Source organism: Malus domestica, chromosome 04 (assembly GCF_042453785.1).
Source record: "Malus domestica chromosome 04, GDT2T_hap1".
Classification (NCBI taxonomy): Eukaryota; Viridiplantae; Streptophyta; class Magnoliopsida; order Rosales; family Rosaceae; genus Malus; species Malus domestica.
This window is the reverse complement of record NC_091664.1, coordinates 18,904,943-18,925,751: the sequence shown is the minus strand read 5'-3', so window position 1 is coordinate 18,925,751 and position 20,809 is coordinate 18,904,943. Positions and strand designations below refer to the sequence as shown.

At 39.3% G+C, this 20,809-nt stretch overlaps 1 protein-coding gene and 3 long non-coding RNA genes across 7 annotated transcripts; 1 reads left to right on the top strand and 3 right to left on the bottom strand.

Annotated features, from left to right (window-relative positions):
* Positions 1 to 4,040: 4,040 nt before the first annotated feature.
* Positions 4,041 to 4,725, bottom strand: LOC139195170 (uncharacterized). Its single transcript, XR_011579804.1, has 2 exons — positions 4,538 to 4,725; positions 4,041 to 4,225 (listed from the first exon to the last, which is right to left on the bottom strand). It is a non-coding gene; the product is annotated as an uncharacterized lncRNA (long non-coding RNA).
* Positions 4,726 to 6,790: 2,065 nt separating this feature from the next.
* On the bottom strand, positions 6,791 to 7,716 carry LOC103413541 (uncharacterized). 2 transcript variants are annotated; one of them, XR_001787330.3, is made up of 3 exons: positions 7,553 to 7,716; positions 7,312 to 7,411; positions 6,791 to 7,030 (listed from the first exon to the last, which is right to left on the bottom strand). It is a non-coding gene; the product is annotated as an uncharacterized lncRNA (long non-coding RNA). The 2 variants fall into 2 exon arrangements; XR_001787329.3 differs by having other exon boundaries at positions 7,545 to 7,677.
* A 1,205-nt stretch (positions 7,717 to 8,921) lies between these two features.
* Positions 8,922 to 12,194, top strand: LOC103413542 (L-ascorbate peroxidase 2, cytosolic). 3 transcript variants are annotated; one of them, XR_003772653.2, is made up of 11 exons: positions 8,922 to 9,073; positions 9,250 to 9,382; positions 9,491 to 9,665; positions 9,803 to 9,868; positions 10,468 to 10,516; positions 10,607 to 10,689; positions 10,784 to 10,863; positions 11,050 to 11,152; positions 11,285 to 11,343; positions 11,461 to 11,562; positions 11,772 to 12,194. XR_003772653.2 is itself a non-coding variant. In XM_070820580.1 (10 exons), exons 2-10 carry the CDS (start codon positions 9,264 to 9,266, stop codon positions 11,474 to 11,476), a joined length of 750 nt encoding a protein of 249 aa, XP_070676681.1. In that variant the 5' UTR covers positions 8,922 to 9,073; positions 9,250 to 9,263; the 3' UTR covers positions 11,477 to 11,687. The 3 variants fall into 3 exon arrangements, 2 of the variants coding, with proteins under 2 accessions (XP_070676681.1, XP_028956953.1); XM_070820580.1 differs by lacking the exon at positions 11,772 to 12,194 and having other exon boundaries at positions 11,461 to 11,687; XM_029101120.2 differs by lacking the exons at positions 8,922 to 9,073; positions 11,772 to 12,194 and having other exon boundaries at positions 9,117 to 9,382; positions 11,461 to 11,687.
* LOC139195293 (uncharacterized) lies at positions 11,844 to 17,382 on the bottom strand. Its single transcript, XR_011580075.1, has 2 exons — positions 16,774 to 17,382; positions 11,844 to 12,504 (listed from the first exon to the last, which is right to left on the bottom strand). It is a non-coding gene; the product is annotated as an uncharacterized lncRNA (long non-coding RNA).
* Positions 17,383 to 20,809: the final 3,427 nt, after the last annotated feature.

Sequence of the window (20,809 nt, the reverse complement as noted above, 5' to 3'; positions counted from 1 at the left end):
ACCTGACCATCAGATTCCTTCATCTGGTCAAGCTTCCTCTTCATGTTTGTAGCATAGTCATGCGCGAGCCGGTGCAACTGTTTATTCTCATGCTTGAGCCCTCTAATCTCCTGTTTGAGACTCATCACTTCAGCCGCCAATGATTCAACTTGGCGGGTTCGAGCAAATAGGCGTTGGGCCATATTAGACACAGAACCTGCACACTGAACACTGAGAGCCAGAGAATCCTTAACAGACAACTCATCAGACCGTTTGGAAAGTAGTCTGTTATCTTTGGGAGTGAGAAGGTTCCTGGCCACTACCGCAGCGGTCATATCATTCTTCATCACGGAATCCCCAACGGTAAGAGGACCAGTAGGGGAGACGAAGGATGGGCGCCATATGTTGTCTGGAGAAGGCGGGGCTGCCTCTTCAACAAGGTTCAAGTCAAAACGACGGTCGGAGGGGCCAGACATTTTCAAAGGTGTTGAAGAGAGAAGAGGTCGGACAAATCAAGATCTTAGAAGTGCAAGAATGGAGCTTCTACTGGTGGATATTCAAGTGTGCTTTGGAACTTAATGTCAGCCCCTATAAAAATCTGCACTCGACGAAGCTTCAGAAATCGAAGAGGCGCCTGCTCAGAAATCGAAGAGGCGTTTGCTTTCTCAAAAGCTGGGCTGCTCAGAGACCACGAGGGTCGATCTCAGAAATCGAAGAGGTGTTTGCTTTCTCAAAAGCTGGGCTGCTCAAAGACCACAAAGGCCGATCTCAGAAATCGAAGAGGCTTGCTTTCTCAAAAGCTGGGCTGCTCAGAGACCACGAGGGCCGATTTCAGAAATCGAAGAGGCACCTACTTTTCCAGCCTTGTCAGCACCTGTCACACGCACACTCAGCTTTGCGGAAATTATGGGCATTCTGTTGAAGATTTCTGGCGAAGTAGAAAGCACATGAATCGTACTGTTCAATCACCCACTTCCCACACGCAACAGTAGCTCATGGGTACCACATATAACTTTGCCAAAGTTCTCTGACAAAGTTGAGACACGTGAAGCTTGCAGCTCCCACTACATCGCTCTGACCAAGAAGGGTAAAAGAATTGCAAAGAAACAACACTAACAAAGTTTAGACACATAAATTTTGAAGGTCTAGCTACCATATTATTACCCACAAGGGTAAAGGAACAGTACCACTGCTGGATAATTGGAAAGTCCCGGTGTGTCAACCTCTGTGCTTCGTGGCAAGGTAGACTAGCAAACATGCCCAACCTTTACTCACATTCGAGAAAACACTCCTAACAAGATTGCTTGCTCCAAAATCGAAGAGGCACCGCCCTCCGAATCTCGAGAGCCAGACTCCCAATATGATTACTTTCTCAAAAATCGAAGAGAGGGTAAAGGAACAGTACCACTGCTGGATAATTGGAAAGTCCCTGTGTGTCAACCTTTGTGCTTCGTGGCAAGGTAGACTAGCAAACATGCCCAACCTTTACTCACATTCGAGAAAACACTCCCAACAAGATTGCTTGCTCCAAAATCGAAGAGGCACCGCCCTCCGAATCTCGAGAGCCAGACTCCCAACATGATTACTTTCTCAAAATCGAAGAGAGGGTAAAGGAACAGTACCACTGCTGGATAATTGGAAAGTCCCTGTGTGTCAACCTCTGTGCTTCGTGGCAAGGTAGACTAGCAAACATGCCCAACCTTTACTCACATTCGAGAAAACACTCCCAACAAGATTGCTTGCTCCAAAATCGAAGAGGCACGACCCTCCGAATCTCGAGAGCCAGACTCCCAACATGATTACTTTCTCAAAAATTGAAGAGACCACTCTCCAAATCTCGAGAGCCAGACCCCCAGCAGGATTGCTTTCTCAAAAATCGAAGAGGCATCGTTCTCCGAATCTCGAGAGCCAGACCCCCGACAGGTCTGTAATCTTCACACGCAACATCAGCTTTCCAGATACCACAAACCACTTTTTCAAAGTGCTCTGACAGAGTTAAAACATGTGAAGCTGGCAGCTCCCACTACCGTGCTATAACCAAGTAGGGTAAAGGAATAGCATTATTACTTGATGTTAGGGAGACTCCTATATATGTCGACTTCCATCCCTAACGGACAGGCATACCTGCAAAAATGCTCAACCCTTTCTCTTATCTGAGAGGGCACTCCCAACAAAGCCTTTCGAAATATTCAGCTTTCTTTCCCCCCGATAATACCTCTGTAAACAAGCTATAGTAGAGCAAGAATATCTCATATCATCAGGGTTAAAAGCAAGAGTATCCCATATCATGCTTTTTCCCTGTCTTTTCCTTTGGCCTTTTTCTTACCTGCAAGACAAGGAGAAAGAGAGCAATCAGTCAGCACTTGGAATCAAGCTTCCAGCCAGGAACTGACTGCCTGGAACCCCTTACCTGATTACTTACCTGGCATTGCTCTCGAGTACTCATCTTCAACATCTTATGCTTCCAGGGAAGATACCGCATCTGCCTGAGGAACAGATAGGGCAAGTGAGAAGGATACAAGGAAGCATGTGGAGACAAGCGTAACAGCACACGTGCCGATACATCCACTACTCTACCAAAAGCAAAAGTATCCCATATCAGCAGGGTCGAACGTACTCTAGATTTGATGGACTTGTTTTGACCCTCAAATTCTTCAGTCGGCCTTATACTCTGGAGGAAACCAGAAAACCCTCCAGCCCAGTTCAAGAATAAGCCTGTGGAAAGTTACTTCTTCAAAAGCAAAAGTATCCCATATCATCTCTCCTCATTTTTCTTCTCTTTATCCTTCATGCTGCCTGCAAGATAGGGAGAATGTGAACAATTAGCCGGAGCTCTGATTGCTTACCTTGTCTGTCACCTCTTTCAGTAGATCCCCCAGCTCGGCGACTTGGGGGACTCCTACTACATGGTTTGTATCTCGCTTGACCAAGCATGAAACTACAAGTAAGCTTCAAGTGAAATTGATACATTACCTTGTGCATCTCCACCAGTTACAGATACCACCCCTGGATGGAGGAAGAGTACTTCCAGAGAAGATGCCACATCTACCTATGAGACAGATAAGGCAAGTCAAGACGATACCACACTCCGGTACTTAGAAGTTTCGTGGCTACGAGATCATTCTCCCACAATATTTCCTAATGTCATTTGTACTAAATCATTCACTTGTACTCACTCAAGGAGAGCTTGAACCTATGTACTTGTGTAAACCCTTCACAATTAATGAGAACTCCTCTATTCCGTGGACGTAGCCAATCTGGGTGAACCACGTACATCTTGTGTTTGCTTTCCTATCTCTATCCATTTATATACTTATCCACACTAATGACCGGAGCAATCTAGCAAAGATCACAAAAAGTGACCGTTTTCGCTACCTAGGATCTATCTTGCAAGAGAACGGAGAATTAGATGGAGATCTCAACCATAGAATACAAGCTGGATGGATGAAGTGTAAGAGTGCATCCGGCGTGTTGTGTGACCGTCGTAGGCCACTGAAGCTCAAGGAAAATTTTATAGGACGGCAATAAGGCCAGCGATGTTGTATGGCACAGAATGTTGGGCGGTGAAGCATCAACGTACACAAAATGGGTGTAGCGGAGATGAGGATGCTTCGTGGGATGTATGGGCACACGAGAAAGGATAAGATTGGGAATTAGGATATCCGAGGTAAAGTAGGAGTAGACAAAATTGAAGGAAATATGAGAGAAAATCGGTTCCGGTGGTTTGGACATGTGCAAAGAAGGTCTACTGACGCTCCGGTTCGAAAATGTGACTACGGGACAGAGGTTCGGGGCCGAAGGAGTAGAGGAAGACCTAGGAAAACTTTGGAAGAGACTCTAAGAAAAGACTTGAGTACTTGGATCTAACGGAGGACATGACACAAATGAGCGCAATGGCGTTCTAGGATTCATATAGCCGACCCCACTTAGTGGGAAAATGCTTTGTTGTTGTTGTTGTTGTTGTACTACTGAATAGAGAAAATCTTAATTGTAATCGGGTGTATACACTCAGGAATAGCTAAGGTTCTCCCCTACTTAGCGGTCTCTGATAGTATATGCCATAACAGTCGGCCAAATCACTACCACTAACTTAACTTTCAATTCAGCATTCATTTGTGACAATTATACACTTGCTCACTAGTGAAAGTAATAAATCTTTAACAAAGGTCAATATTGGGTACCATCAGATTCATCCATTGAGTAAACAAACGGACGGACTTGTTAATACCAGTGCCCTCAACTCTGCCTGCAAAAAGAAAACAACACAAATAACTAATTACTATGTTGAGAAGCATTTTTCTGGACATGCGAACTTTAATTTGTCCTCCGCAAACACAAACTATCCAAATTTACAAAAATAAGTGGCAATTTTTCAGACATTTGGACTGTATTATGTTTTTCTTTAGCACAAACTAAGCATATGCTGTAAGTGCAATCACTATAGTCTATAACACATTGCAATGCATATCATTGGTCAATTCAAAACCTAATTAACATAAATCTTGAAAACGGGCATTATCTGTTTCAATATATGTGATGTATGTATAACGTATCTCACCTTGCTTTTAGAAGTTGCAGCGGCCCATCAGTGTTCCCTCATATCAATGATAGCATATCCATATCCTTGCTTAGGTAACATGTGGCTTCACTACATGGAGACTGTTTAACTGCATTGACAGTTACAAGACAGACCAGGAATGTCGGTACTCGAGGCCTCTTACTAGCAAATGAATGCATAAAATTCCTTCTAGCTGATTGTTCCATTCTGTCAATGCAGTGATCCTTGAACCCATTACTTTGTCTTTTCAGGAAACATCAAATTCCAACAAAAAGAGAGACAAAGGATGAAGCTCCATCACATAGAAACAATCAACATCAACCAGGTCATCCACTCAGTCACACTTGACCCCAGTCAAACGTGAAAGAGAAGCTCCAGCTACAGAAAATCTCACATTTCAAATGATCTGTTGTTTATATGACTAAAGTAACTTGTTGGAGAAGGCATATTCTCATAACAGGAAATGAGCTTGTTGAATGCCAGTAGATTGTTTCTCAGTAGATTTGATAAACCAAGACTGTAACACTATTGACCCCATTCCATTGCGCCCAATCATTATTTGATAAATTCATATCACTGGAGTGTTGATTGGGGGTTGTGCAAATGAAGATGGGTTGTTGGGCTGGAATTGATCTGGCTGCTGTGGAGTAATTCTTTGTGCATCATTTAGGTAAGAGTAACTATTCCTGAAATGGTCTTGAAATCTAAGTTCTGCGCGGTAGAAGTTGTCTGTCAGCATATGAAGCCTAGCATCTGGCTCAAAAGAATAATAGGACAAAATTAAAAGGACCAAGAGGATTGGAGGAGGGCAGTGAGTTAGTGTACTCTCTCTACACTTAGAGATGGGCGCCACTACATAATCTCACTCTCTCTCACAGAGAGCTTGGTTTTTAGCCACGACATAATTTCACCATTTTCATGCTAGTTGGGTCTTCAGCCACCAAATAACCTCACCATTTTCATGCTAGTTGGGTCTTCAGCCATGGCAACATCACCACCCATCACCTCAGCCACTAAACCATCCATCCCCCTGAAAACCCAAAAACTTTGGTAGCTTCTTTCACAACCCTGCTTGCTCTTGGATGACTGTTGTTTGCTATTGGTACCAGTCTTCCAGGTACCTTTGTGAGTAATGATGCCCACAAAAAGTTGGTTTGGGTTGTCGATTTATGGGTTCTATTTTCTACGGACTGGTATTCTTATCTGCAAGATTAAAATACCATCTCTATATATGGGCTGGGTAATCCCTCACTTGGATAACATTTTGGTTCAGCGTCCATCAAGACGTTCATCCTATGAAAGACTTCCACTATCCGGATGAAGTCTTTCATGGGATGACCGTCTTGATGGACGCCGAACCAGAATATTATCCAAGTGAGGGATAACCCAGCTCATATGTAAATAGGGTATTTTAATCTTGCAGATAAGAATACCAGTTCGTAGAAAAAAAGAACCCAAAGAGAAACCGACAACCCAAACCAACTTTTTGTGGGCATCATTAATCACAAAGGTACCTGGAGGACTGGTACCAATAGCAAACAACAGCCCAAGCAAGCAGGGTTGTGAAATAAGCAGCCAAAGTTTTTGGGTTTTCAGGGGATGGATGGTTCATTAGTTGAGGTGATGGGTGATGCTGTGATAGGTGATGTTGCCATGGCTGAAAGCTCAGCTAGCATGAAAATGGTGAGGTTATGCGGTGGCTGAAGACCCAACTAGCATGAAAATGGTGAAATTATGTGGCGGCTGAAGACCAAGCTCTCTATGAGAGAGAGTGGGAGATTATGTAATGGCACCCAGCTATCTGTCTAGAGAGAGAGCACTACGTGGTGCCCAGCTCTTTGTCTAGAGATAGTAAACTACCTCCCTGCCTTATAGAACATTGAAAGTGGTAACCTCACTTACACATAGCAACTGTTGTTTGGAGCCTGTTGGATAGCCCCATTTGCTGTACAAGAGATAGAAACCTTTAAAATCTTTCCGTACTAGCCAAAATACTCCCTTCACTTGAGAAGCTAGTAAAACCGAAGAAAAGAAAAACAAATCTCAGGATCTACATTTATGAGAGTATTATACAAATTCCATAAGACATCAGATTATGTTGAACTAGGTCCCAACTTAAATACTCTGAGAGCAATGAGATAATAACTACTCACGTCTTCACTTGCAAGGTGAAGAGGTATTCCAATCACATACACTAGGCTCCGTTGGAGAACTCTAACATCAGTAAGATGCTGTTTCTTTACTTCAGATCCCTTGGGTTTTTTCTGTTTCCGCTTCACATTAATTTCAGTCACCAATCCGTTCAAGGAGGGAAACAGTTTCTATCCTCAACTTGTCAGTTGTCACATAACAACATACATTAACCTGAAACGATACCATGTGCTGCCACTCCAACAATTTCTTGTCATAAGGTGTACGACATACTGGACTGTGGCCCTCCTTTCCATCCTTCTCTCCCATTTCCATAATGTGATGCCAGCACCAAACACATACCTACCCCAGCAAATGGCGAACAATCAGAGGATTAGAGGAAGTCCACAAAGAAATGCCACATAAATCTGAATACATAGTTTACTTACCATGAAAAACTACCCGAAGAAATCAAATCTTTCGCCAATTATACGAATTACAATGTCATCAAATTTACACATTCATTCATCCAGACTTTTATATCAAAGTTATTTCCACTATAATCGACGAGTAAATACACACATTGTCACAAAGAAATTACATACAAATAAAACTAGCAAGTGAATTTAGTGTTTCGCTCAGACCTCATAACTGCATTTCCACGGCTTTAGTTGCTGATCCGTCAAATCCATTTCCTCGGCACATATCAGACACGTTTTCTCTTCGATTTCACTCATGATTTTCCTGGGAAACAAACAATGCCATAACCACTACTACCCAAACAAAGCAGTTATCGCACATCGACATTGATAATGTACTATTCAAATCCAAAACTATCCAAACGAAGTCCCTCGGAGGCATTGAAGCAAAGACTTACAGACTTACAGCGTGGGACGAAGAAGGAGGAGACGAGAAACAGGAAATGAAGTGTAGGTGATGAACCACTCGAGAGAGCCTAAGAAAGAGCTGGACAGGATAAAGCACGGAAAAGTAGAGAGAGAGAGAGAGAGGGGCGGGGTTTGAGGGTTGGGAAAAGTAAAGAGCCTTTTTTGGTGGTTTTTTGCCCGTCACGTAATGAGCCATCTTCAACCGAATGGTTCAGAGATCTAAAAATAGTTCGAAAATCGTTTCCAACTGAGGGTTAGGCCAGAGAACTCGTGGGCCTCACGAAATTTGAACGGGCCAGAGGGCCAGAAGGTTGGCCAGCCCACTTTGATTTTTTCTTTTCTTTTCACTTGCCCAGCCCGGTTCCATTTTTGTGTTTTTGTTATTTCAGCCCATTTTAGGGCCTTCAATTTTTTGGTGTCAGCCCATTTTTTTTGTTTTTTTCTTATCAGCCCACTTTTTTTTACTTTTTGGAAGTTTTTTATTTTTTAATTTTTAATTTTTTCCTACACCATTTCTCACATATTTTTTCACCATTTCATACTGTCTTACCTCATTTTATTTCAATTCTTCACATTTCATATTATTGCCCCTTGGCCCTCGGTTGGAGATGATTTTTTGTGACAGGGTTAAAATGAGCCCTCTGGCCCTTAGTTGGAGATAGAGGTAAATATAGCCCTGTATTGTTCATTAAAATATTAATATCTTGAAGGGCTAGATGGTTAAAATGAGCTATCTGGCCAACATTCGATTGGAGATGGCCTTACAGACATCTTATATTTTCATTAAAAATAAATTTAAATCGCATTACTATAATTAGTTGATTGTGTGGCCTCCTTGGGTTTGCAACTTTGCTACGAGTGAAGCTAGATTTGTGTTGTGCTAAACCACCTTAATATTTTGATAAAGATGGTTTTGATTGGAAGTGGATCCTGTTCGGATATATTTTGTGAAGATTCTAGGGATCTTTACATCTCAGTCATTTATCGTAGATTGTGCGATCATTTTTCGTTAGATACTATTTGTGTTTAATTTTAAATAAAAAAAAAAAAATTTTTATTGCCCGATACACGATGAATGACTAAGATGTGAGAATCTTATAATCACGACAAAATGAATCTGGATGGAATCCAATTCCGTTTTGATTGTTATGGTCTCTAGAAGCTACTGCTCAATTGATTCAATCCTTTTATGAAGAAAAAAACAAAAATTAATGATCCAATCATCCATGTACGTCCAAGTAGCCACACTCTACACCACCCTCCATCCGACACGTGGCCCAACATATTGCAAATTTCTGTTTCCTTTCCCGCCTCTAGTCCACACCTCAGCCCTCGCATACTGGGCACGATCTTGGCCGTTGGTTCAGCACCAGAAGACTAAAACCATCGCTAGAACCTTCGTCCCCGAAAAGCGCTTCCTATATATCCATTTTGCTGTGTCTGAAACTCACTGCTGAGACCTGTGCTGTGCTCAAATCCGAAGCGTTTGCTTCTACTTTCTAGCTAGATTGTTTGGATCGTAAGTTTTATTTCTTATTTTCTTATAAATTTCGATTGCTGAAATGATTGTTTTTCAGTATTTGATCGATATGTGGTCGTTACGTAATGGATATGTGATTAAACTTCCATCTATATGTTCATGAGTATTTGATTTTGATAATACACCTACCTTTGTATAATTTGAATGCGTGGAAGGATTGATCGTCAAAATGGTGAAACAATACCCGACTATGAGCGAGGAATACCAGAAGGCAGTAGAAAAATGCAAAAGAAAACTCCGAGGGCTCATCACTGAGAAGAACTGCGCTCCTATAATTCTCCGATTAGCGTAAGAACTCATAAACCTCTATTTATATATTTATTGATCTGACTCTTTTTGTCGTTGGCAATGATCGAGTGGGTGCTTAGTGTTGGATGTTTTGAATGATGGGCGCAGATGGCACTCAGCTGGTACGTTTGACATAGAAACGAAGACTGGAGGACCATTTGGGACCATCAGGCACCCGGAGGAGCTCGCTCATGAAGCAAACAATGGTCTTGATATTGCGGTTAGGCTTTTGGAGCCGACCAAGGAGCAGTTTCCGATCCTCTCATATGCAGACTTCTACCAGGTACATATCCATTAAGGGAATTCGTCTTATAAAAGCGATGTTCGACACTAAATTAATCATCGAATCCTAATCTTTTATTTGATGTGATTAGTTTTGTTATTTTAATGAAATTTGATGTGTTTTGCTGTGAATTGAAGTTGGCTGGAGTTGTTGCCGTAGAAATAACAGGAGGGCCTGAGATCCCTTTCCACCCTGGTAGACCAGTAAGTAAACCCTTGTTTTTCTCCGCAACTTTAACTTTTTTTATTTTATTTTATGACACTTAATGTCCCGTATTGTGAATGGAAACTTGTTAGTGGACTTATTTATAATTTATACACTATGATTTCTTTACCAATTTTTTCTCCCCTTGGTAATAATCAGAAGTTTTGGTAGGATTAAAGGATTTGGTCGACTGAAATTTGGCTCTAATGACATTCACAATGCAATATATGGTTTACACTCTTAGGCATCGTTTGGTATATTGTATTGGATTGAATTTGATAGCTTGCTAGATTTAATGTATGTAGCAAAAAGTGGATTCCAACTCCCAGACCTTGTTTGAGTTGATGGTAGAAGATGGATTATATATAAAGGCCTTCCTCCTTGGTAGGATTGGAAGGTGAGGAAGGGAGAGGTATTCATCTTCTACCTTCGAATTGGATAAGATTTGGGAGTTAGACAACCGTTTCTTGTTCAAGTTTAATCTAGTGACTTATCCAAACCACTAAACGAGGCCAGACTTTAGGATAGAGTAGATAATAATCATTGGTCGAACTTGTTTTCCTTCCTAGAATCATCTAACCTTGTGTACTAATTTTAGGATAAACAAGAACCACCACCAGAAGGTCGTTTGCCAAATGCCACCGAAGGTTAGTAGCTGCTAAATCTAGCAATTTCAAGTGTATGATTGTAAGACGAATGTCTTTAATTATTTCTTTCTGTGTTGGTATGTGCTCTAGGTTCGGATCATCTGAGGGCTGTCTTTGGACACATGGGACTTAGCGACAAGGACATTGTTGCATTATCCGGTGGACACACCTTGGTCTGTGCATGACCGTCACATTCGTCCTTCTGTCTAATTACCATAAGAGTATGTAATACTGAAGTATTGTGTATTTGGGATCTTTTTTTTGAAGGGTAGGTGCCACAAGGAGCGTTCTGGATTTGAGGGACCCTGGACAACGAACCCTCTCATCTTCGACAACTCCTATTTCAAGTAAAGATTCATTCCATTCAGTTTTACTTTTGCTGAATTAATAGCACTTTGCAGATTAAATGGAACCTTGCGCTGCAAGTCATCTAATTATCCCTTTTATACTGTGCATATGTTAATTTTGGTACTACTAACTATTTGTAAAGAGTAAGTATTGTCTGCCTGATTTACCATCATTTTTCCAAACAGGGAACTTCTTAGTGGGGAGAAAGAAGGTCTTCTTCAGCTGCCATCGGATAAAGCTCTACTCGAGGATCCAGTCTTTCGCCCTCTTGTAGAGACTTATGCTGCGGTTTGTATCTAATTGTGCAATTCTACTTAATCTAAGTAACTTATGGTTTTACCATGCAGTGTATGCATATGCTCTGCCACATTGATGATCGTCTGATCCAACTTTTGATTTCTTTGGTTTTGCTTCAATTAGGACGAAGACGCCTTCTTTGCTGATTATGCCGAAGCACATTTGAAACTCTCCGAGCTTGGGTGAGTACTGGAAACTTAGAACCCTAGTTTTTGTTGTTTTTCCTTTGATTATTCTCGAGTATTTCAATTTATTTATAAATCTGAAAATTTGACTCGTGTAACATTTTTCTTTTGCAGATTTGCGGATGCTTAGTAAAGGATTGTTATTTGTAGATTGGTGGGGGGCTGTCTTGTGCGATTTCTTCTAGATTTGAATGAACAAATGATTGTAAGATTATGGTATGTTATTTTCTGTCGAAATTTTTCTCTTTGTGATTGGTAATAAAACTATGGCAGCATTTGCTGCTTATAATATAATGTCATGTGTAGTCGTAATGAACAATGCTAGGAAGATTGTATTATAATTTCATGTTGTGTACCACTTTTTTAATGTAATGTTGCATGTGTACCCGTAATGAACAATGCTTCTAATGAATGTAATGTCACAGGTCTGCTGAAACTTGGCTTTCATGACATTCACAATGCAACATTTGGTGCACACTTTTGGCCTTGCTTGGTGGTTAGTATTGTAAGAACAGTTTATAAATTCTCATTCAAGGAATATAGATTCAACCAATCAACCACAACTCATATCAAACAATCAACAAGCAAACCGAAGAATGAATACCTTTAACAGTTCCGTGCCGGATTCGATCCAGATGATGAAGCCATTGCAGCTTCTTGTGCTCAAACCTTCTCTTTTACAAAAACAATAGCTCTTTCAATCAATAGGTTCTGGAACAAATAATAAGCCGGTGATTGCAAGAGCAGTGGTTTGAACTTTATATAGTGTTCCTCCAACTATTCCCTATCAGAATATACAAACCATAAAGATCTATGAATCTAATAAGAGTTCCAGTACTAAGTTCTAATCCCAAAAGTATTGAACTGCACTCAATTCTGTTATCCCAAAACACTAGGGATAACTAATAGCTTTTAATCAAGACTTTTCCACATCAATCTCAAACACTATAACCGGTTCTAACATATGCTTCATATTCATAATCTTACAAGTATTCAGAGGCAGATGCATTGAGGGGGCAGGGGGTTAGCTGACCCCCCTAACTTTGGTGAATGTATGGATAACTTGAGTGTTGACTTCCCAAACTTTGGTGAATACCCATAGATAACTTGGATGGTGCCCCTTTGTAGATTGGAGTTGGCTTCATACATGCCCTCCAACTGTAAGAGTAGCAATTCTTATTAATTTTTTTAATAAATATTACTTTGTCAAAAAGACATAGTTTTGGACCCTTAGTTTAATATAAAAAAAATTTAAAAAAAAAACACCAAGAGCCAAAAAAATAAACGCATGTAGATGGATATGTTACTCGAGGGAGATCACGGCATGGAGCTCGAAGAATCACAACCTTCCATCATTATCATGTGGAGCTCTTTGTTGCTATCGTTGATAAGCGACTTGTGGAATTAAATAGTCGCTTTGATGAGGTAAATACAGAGTTGTTTCTTTGTTTGGCAAGTTTGAGCCCGAATTATTCATTCTTGGTTCTTGATGAACAAAAGCTAATTTGTTTTGTACAATTTTATCCAAATGAATTACTACGTCAACTCTTGGCACTTGAAGATCAACTTGGGCATTATATTCTTGATATAAGTTCGAGTAGTGAATTTTTTCAATTGAAAGAAATTGGTAGACTTGCAAAAAAAAAATGGTGGAGACGGGGAGGAATAGAGTATATAATCACGTGTATTTGCTAATTACATTGGCTTTGGTTCTACCAGTTGCTACTGCTTCAGTGGAGAGATCTTTTTCCGCTATGAATATTGTGAAGACTCCATTGCGTAACCGAATGAGAGATCAATGGTTGATAGCATGATGGTTTATATTGAGAGCAATGTTTTTTCTTCCATTGACAATGAAGCTATAATGCAACGTTTTCAAAATATGAAAACACGTCGGGGACTATTGTAACTTGTATTGTTATTTGTTCTATAAGTTATGAATGATGAAACTATGATTTAATTTTTAAGGTTATTATATGTCTAAGAAATGTTTGCAAACTTTTTCATGTGGCCCTCCCCCCCTCCCACCCCCCCCCCCCAAAAAAAATCCTAGATCCACCACTGCAAGTATTGGATTGGATTTGATTTCTCGTTAGCTTTAATTCCATCCTATCAAGTTGGAAGTTATAAGTTTTCTACCTTGTTGAAGGTATAAGACGGATTAGATACGAAGGAAATTTGTCACTTCCAACTTGGTAGGATTGAAAGGGAGAAGTTTCCGTTCTCACTAATTCATTTTCTACCTTTAACTTGGATAAGATTTGGGAGTTGAAATGAATTACTTGTTCAAGTTGAATTTAGTGAATTATCCAATACAATCATAGACTCAAACTGTCATGCCCCGATCCCAACATACGTTCAAGATCGACACGCGACACCAACAAATACCCGTATCTCTGATATACCTCGCCTCCGAGATATGTACAAAGCCTAATTCAATACTCGAATTGCTTTACAATTTTTGTATACTTTATGGCTGCATCTAACCTCCTCGTTAGACTACATACGTACCCTCATTTGGGATCAAGCCATTCATAGTTCGTCTCTCACAAAAACAGACATGTATCACATTGAGTTTAAGCAGAAAAATATAGCATTCCTCGATCATTTATTAGAACCTGACCAACATAAATTTCTGGACTCAAGGCTACATAGCAAACCCCCATAAAGAATCACGAGTTCTCTTCCATCCAGCAAATAAATCATTATGTCTTAACATGATATCGCAATTCACAACATATATCATATTAAAGAACTGACGAAGCACAAACCGTTCTTTAGCTACATTAGTTAACTAATTTGATCAAAACACTAACAATCATTTCCATATCTTCTAAATTCATACTTTATTAAATCATAATCGAATTGTAGAAGATCCTGAAGGAGTCACCAGACGTCCAACATCTTTTCTGAATCAATTCACATGATTCTCAGAACCATTGTCACAATATATATAAAATTAAGCCTAGAGTAACATAGTTAGGCCAAGCCTACTTCTCCAAATAATGAGATTTTAGACAACTCCACGAAATCCCACAACCTCGGGTTCCTGACCACTCAACGGAACCAAACTAAATATGATCGCCTATCAAATGGACCAAGTACAACTAATCATCATCACCTTTAGAATGCGTATGGTCTCCCATCGCGGATATACCAAGCAGGACCATCCATGTACCACTACTACATGGTGTAATCTCATCATCACACATAATACATAATTATACAATACACGCTATCAATTCCACATATTAACCAGCATCTAGTCATATGGAGCACAACATAAGGAATTCCCTTAATTACTATTTCTACTAAAAATCTAATAAAGTACCTAACTCATCTCCTGACTTCCATCTCCATCTCATGCTAGGTAGTAATGCCAAGTTCAATAGGTATTCAGTTGGTAATCATATCCAAAATATTATCAAACAATTTTTTTAAATCCCATAATTGTCATAACATTCATCATAATTATCAATCACATTATTAAAAAGATAGTTAAACACATATATATCACAACCTTCATCAGTGCACAAGCCAAATCCTATTTAATAAGCATAGGATGGCTAAATATATATAAATCACATTTCAATAGAAATCATATTTATAAAACCAATTCTTATTCACAATTGATACCAATAAAAGAAATTAAGATAATAAACATATCTCATATATTCAAGTCACTATCTAACCAACATAGGTCCATTGGTCACGCGCTTTCGCATGAGCCGCCGCGGGTGGCGGTCGGCCGCCCCGATTCGCTAGAAAAATTTAACTATTTTTAAAAATTACAAAAAATTACAGAAATGAAGATCTCTAGGAGTAGAGCAAACTTTATACCTGTGGCCAAGTCCAATTTGGCCGGGAAGAGCCTCAAATTGGCTTGCACCCGTCGAAACCCTAAAGTGGGTGTTCTTCAATTCGTCTCCCTTGGTGTTCCAACGCCCCAACCACCGATTGGGTCTTGTTTCTGGGTCCAAGGGAAGTTGATTAAGAGTGATGGTAAATGGTGATATTCACTGGAATGACGAATCGTCGTCGAGAACCCCCGATTCTCCGATGGAGTTCTACCCGAATTAGACCTTAAAAACCCTTGATTTTTGGTGGAGATGGAAGGAGGAAGGTAACTGAGTAGGTTGCAGGTGATGAATAGGTGCAAAATGCTTGAAAAATGAAGGATTTTGGCCTGAAATTGGCCGGGTCGAAACCTTTTTTTGTGGGTGCACGGGTTGACCAAATGGGGGGGGAATCCTTTCCCCCCTTTCTTTTCTTCTCTCGCTACTTCTGTGGCGCATTTTTTTTTTTTAAGCAACACAACTTCAAACATCCATAACTATACCGTTATAATCCGAACTCGCAAACTGTTTTTGCCTATGCATTCGTGACTTCAAGACCTATTCGAAAACGTTACTTGTGACCTCGAAAGGTTAACGAGTAAATAACATTTTTCCAAACTTCACTCTTCATAACTAGTTTAATTGAAATCTAATTTCAAATAAATTAATATAAATTCTCGAAAAATAATATAAATCTCAATAATACAAGTACGTAGATTATAACAGTGAAATCCAAGAATGGGATTTCACACAAACAAGACTAGACTTTAAAATAGAGTCAAATAATATTGCAAACTTGTTTATCCTAGATACCAGGGTCCAAGAAAATTGTACCCACCGTTAGATCCTAATCCTAATCCAATTGTAAATAAGTGCATATTGACACTAACAAAAAAACTATACTTGCATGAAATTCATGGATAAGATAATAAAAAAATAATAAAATGCAAAAAGAGTATCCAATAAGTCCAAAATTTAAAAACACATTAAACATATATGCCATATAACCATAGTGAGGAGTATTGTAGGATGACAAATGTACAACAAGTTCACAATTTTAAACCACTTAGACTTAGATAGGATTTTTTATTTGATTTTTTAATTTCATTTAAAATATATATATATAAAAAAAAACCGCCTAGCTCCGTCTAGCCCCACCTAGCCCGCCTAGAGCCAATTCTATTTTTCTAACCGATTTGCAAGAAAACGCCTCGACTCACCACCGCTTAGCGCCTAAGCGCCGCCTAGGCCCTTTTTTAGAATAGTGCCAATAGTAAATGGTCATTTAGGTCTCGTTTGATAGCTTAGATAGTACTGACTATTTCAGTCAGATATGATAAATAGTCATCGGATTGTACTGACTAAATTAATCAGGCGTTTGATGGAATGTCGAATTAATCTATACATCGGATAATGCGTCGGACTATAATAATTTTCAAAAAAAAATCACCAAATAATTGTTGTTAAAATGAATAAAAAGGAGAAAATTAATATAAAAAATTAGGAAAAAAAAAAAGGAAACCCAGTGTGGCTTTTTTTCTTCATCTTCCCCACCAGCTGTGTATCAAGAAATGCGGCAAAGACTGAGTACCTTTTAGATCTCAGCAAATTGACGACGAAACCGAAAGATCCTGGACTGGGCCGGTACGGTACGGTTCAGCCTCCATGTTGTAATTCACGATCGCATTCGGAGTAGGGCTCGACCTTTGAACACGCGAAACAGAGCTCATTGATGGTTGATTTGCCACCGGTTCTTGAGCGGCGTCGGTGGCCAAGAAGGACAAATTGAAAAGCTCATCGATTGCGTAAATGATCACTAACCCATCATCTAGAACGGTGTTAGGATTAATACCCAAATCGTTGATCGACAAATAGCCTTGGAAATTTGGGGAGACAGTGACAGTGAGGGAGTATTTGGGGAAACAAAGTCAGGATCTTTGTATTGGGGCCGAGGTACTTGAAGTTTGTTCACGGAGATTCTTCTCGGGGAGATGTTGTAGAAGATGAGTGGGAGAAAGGGTTGGCCCAAGGGCATGAAGGCAGCGTCCGGCGGAGCGAAGATGGTGGCAATGGGGGATTTGAATTCGATAGAGTTGGACACAAGTTGGAGGGTAAGGGACATGGAGAGGAAGCCGGAGTTCGAAAGCCCACTTTGAGAAGTCGTTAAGGGTGGCTTCGTGAAGATGGAAAGGACCCGACTAATTATCCCAAGCTTTTGGGGTGTTTTAATAGTCCGGTGTCAACCCTATAAAATTTGATGGATCGGTTAACGAAGCAAGTGTTTATTTAGTACGAGAATATACCAAACAAATGCTTCTGTATTAATAATCATATCTGATGCGCCATACGACATGTCAAACAAGGCCTTAACTTTTAAATAAGATCAAACCAGACTCAATAATATTGATTGGTCCAATTTACCTTCGTCACCAAAGTTGCATCAAAGCACCCTAGAAGAGGGCAAGAAACAAGCACACTAACTACCAATTAATGGGACCAAACCATTACCACAAATAGAGTTAGCAGCAGAATGAGTGATTTTAGGGAGCTCAACTGAAGTTTAATATGGGACTTAATTGAGTTGGAAACCATCATAACTAGTTGATAAAAATTCTTGAATTTATGGTTGTTTTTCTCCACTCGACACAATAAACGATAACAATAAGACACACTCATAACGCTATAGGTAAAAGAGATGAGCATCCAACGAAATAAGAAGAGGCCACTTTATAGTATTTGACATAAATTATTACTGTCATTCACAAAAATTAGTTGTTGACTAACTTTTTGAGTCTTGTTTCTAGCAGAAAGTTTAGTGTTGCATACTTTAACCTTGAAATTAGTTGGAGTTTTGATTAGATTTTTCTTTTCTCGGTTATTTTACGTAGATGCGTATCGTAAGCTAATATATGAAGAAAATCTTATGTAAATTGATACTGATAACGAGCCGCCATAATCTCTCCGTTGCATCATGATAAATGTTAGTTGATGGATTATAACATTTAATATATGAAGAAGGTCGATTTATGTACCGTCACTGAATATATACACATGTGTAGTTCAATAAAATATGGTAAAATACCAAAAATATATATATATGACAATATTTGAGAATTTCTTATATATTCATTAATCTTCAAAGTGGAGTATATATAGAAGTTTCAATTGGTATTACATATGCACTTCGTCAATGTGGGATAACAAACTACTATGTACACTTTAACTAATATATAAATATATAACTTGTAACACTCCCCTCAAGTTGGAGCAAAAATGTCACGCATGCCCAACTTGTCAAGCAAGTTAAAAACACACTATTAGACATAGCCTTAGTAAACACATCAGCAAGTTGATCTTGAGATCCCACAAACGCAAAATTAATAATTCCAACATCCAATTTTTACTTGATGAAATGTCGATCAATCTCCACATGTTTTGTTATCACAATGGAGTTTCATAGCACCCTTGGGTTTAAATCTAAGATCTCTGAACAATTTTTTCAACCACAACAACTCACATACACTATGAGACAGACCACGAAACTCAGCTTCAACACTTGACCTAGCCATCATTTTTTGTTTCTTGCTTCTCAAAGTAACTAGATTACCACCCACAAAAGTAAAGTATCTAAATGTAGATCGTCGGTCAGTGATAGAGCATGCCCAATTTGCATCTGTATACCCTTCTACATCAAATGACCATTATTGGAGAAGACCAAGCCTTTGCCGTGAGCCATCTTCAAGTACCTCAAAATACAGATTATTGCATCCATATGAGCTTTACTAGGTGAGTGCATAAATTGACTTACCACACTAATTGCATAAGTAATGTCAGGGCGAGTGTAAGACAGATAAATTATTCTCCTCACAAGCCTTTGATATCGTTCTTTATTAGTAGGAACTTGATCCGGAAATAAGCCCAGATAATAATTCTGCTCAATCGGAGCATCAACAAGTTTGCAATCTAACGTACCTTTTTCAGCTGATAAATCAAGGACATCCTTCTGTTGAGATAAAAATACCATGCTTGGATCGTGTAACCTCAATTCCAAGAAAATACTTCAATTCACTTAATTATTTCATCTCAAATTTAGTAGCTATGTAGTTTTGAAGGTGTTGTACCTCCGCTTGATCATCACCAGTCACTATCATGTCATCAACATAAATAATCAATGCAGTTAGCTTACCATTTCATCACTTTAGAAACAAAGTATGATCTGAATGACATTGAAAATATCCAAACTTCTTTGAACTTGTAAACCTCCCAAACCACACTTTAGGAGATTGTTTCAAACCATACAAAGCCTTTCGCAATTTGCACACAACACCTTTTTCAGGAGATATACTGATATTGGGTGGGAGATCCATATAAACTTCCTCCTTAAGGTCACCATGAAGAACATCATTTTTAACATTAAACTACAATAGGTGCCAATCCTGGTTTTTGCTAAGGACATAAGAACACGAACAATGTTAAGTTCGGCAACAGGAGCAAAAGTCTCCTGATAGTCCACATCATAGGTTTGAGTATAACCCTTAGCAACTAACCTCGCTTTGTACCGGTTAATAGAACCATCTACTTTATGCTTAATAGTGAACACCTACCACCATCTAACAACTTTCTCCATATTTGGCAAGGAAACCAAATCCCACTTAGGGTCAAACAAAGCATCCTACAATTTTGTTAGACTGATACATTAGATAGCTGACATATGTAAGATGAATATGGTTTGGACAAACGATGAGTAGACACATGTTATGCATTGCAAGCTCATATTTCCACAATTAACTCGTGGAGGCAACTGATAAGTAGAATAATCATAAGAATTTACCTCATGTGTGTAACCATCTTGTACCAAACCATTAGTAGAATCATCACTGGATGAACCATCAACATGTAGCTCGTTAGTCGTACCAACAGTAGGCAACTGATCATCAAAAGGCAACTCGTTAGGCACATCCAATGGGTTGTTAGTAGAAATAGTCTTGGGAATGATAGTTGATTGATCGTCATCTATAGCCAACTGGTTAGTATCACGCAACATAACAGGTTTCGTTCGCAACTCTGCCTGTAACACATTGTCCATACCATCTTCTCGAATCTGCACTTCACTCCCTATTTCCCCCTGAAGTGGAGAGTCAGAAGAAGGCTTCATAAAATACGAAACTTCCTCGTGGAAGGTGACATCCATGGTAATATAAATTTTTTGAGTTGGAAGATGATAACACCTATAGCCTTTTTTATTTTTATCATATCCAATAAATACACATCAAAGTGCAAATACATCAAGTTTATTCCGTTGAAGAGAGTAAATATGCACATACGCCACACACCCAAACACCTTCAGAGGAAGTTTGGATACAGAAATAGAAGAAACATATTTTCGTAGCACATCAAACAGTGTCTGAAAATCAAGAACCCTACTTGGAACATGATTTATCAAGGACACAGTAGCCAAAACAGCATGCCCCCACAAATGATTATGAACATATTTATCCAACATTAAGGAGCGAGCAACCTCCATTATTTGACAATTCTTCCGTTCAGACACCATTTTGTTGGGTGTAAATGGAGTAGTTGTCTGGTGAATAATACCATGCATGAAAAAAACATGCCAAAGTGTGATT

What these genes read in the sequence shown, in the direction of transcription:
- LOC103413542 (XM_070820580.1), top strand. Translation starts at nt 9,264, where the DNA reads ATGGTGAAACAATACCCGACTATGAGCGAGGAATACCAGAAGGCAGTA. An exon ending in CTTTCCACCCTGGTAGACCA is followed by an intron (nt 9,869 to 10,467) that starts GTAAGTAAACCC and finishes TACTAATTTTAG; the next exon opens with GATAAACAAGAACCACCACC. An exon ending in TTCGACAACTCCTATTTCAA is followed by an intron (nt 10,864 to 11,049) that starts GTAAAGATTCAT and finishes TTTTCCAAACAG; the next exon opens with GGAACTTCTTAGTGGGGAGA.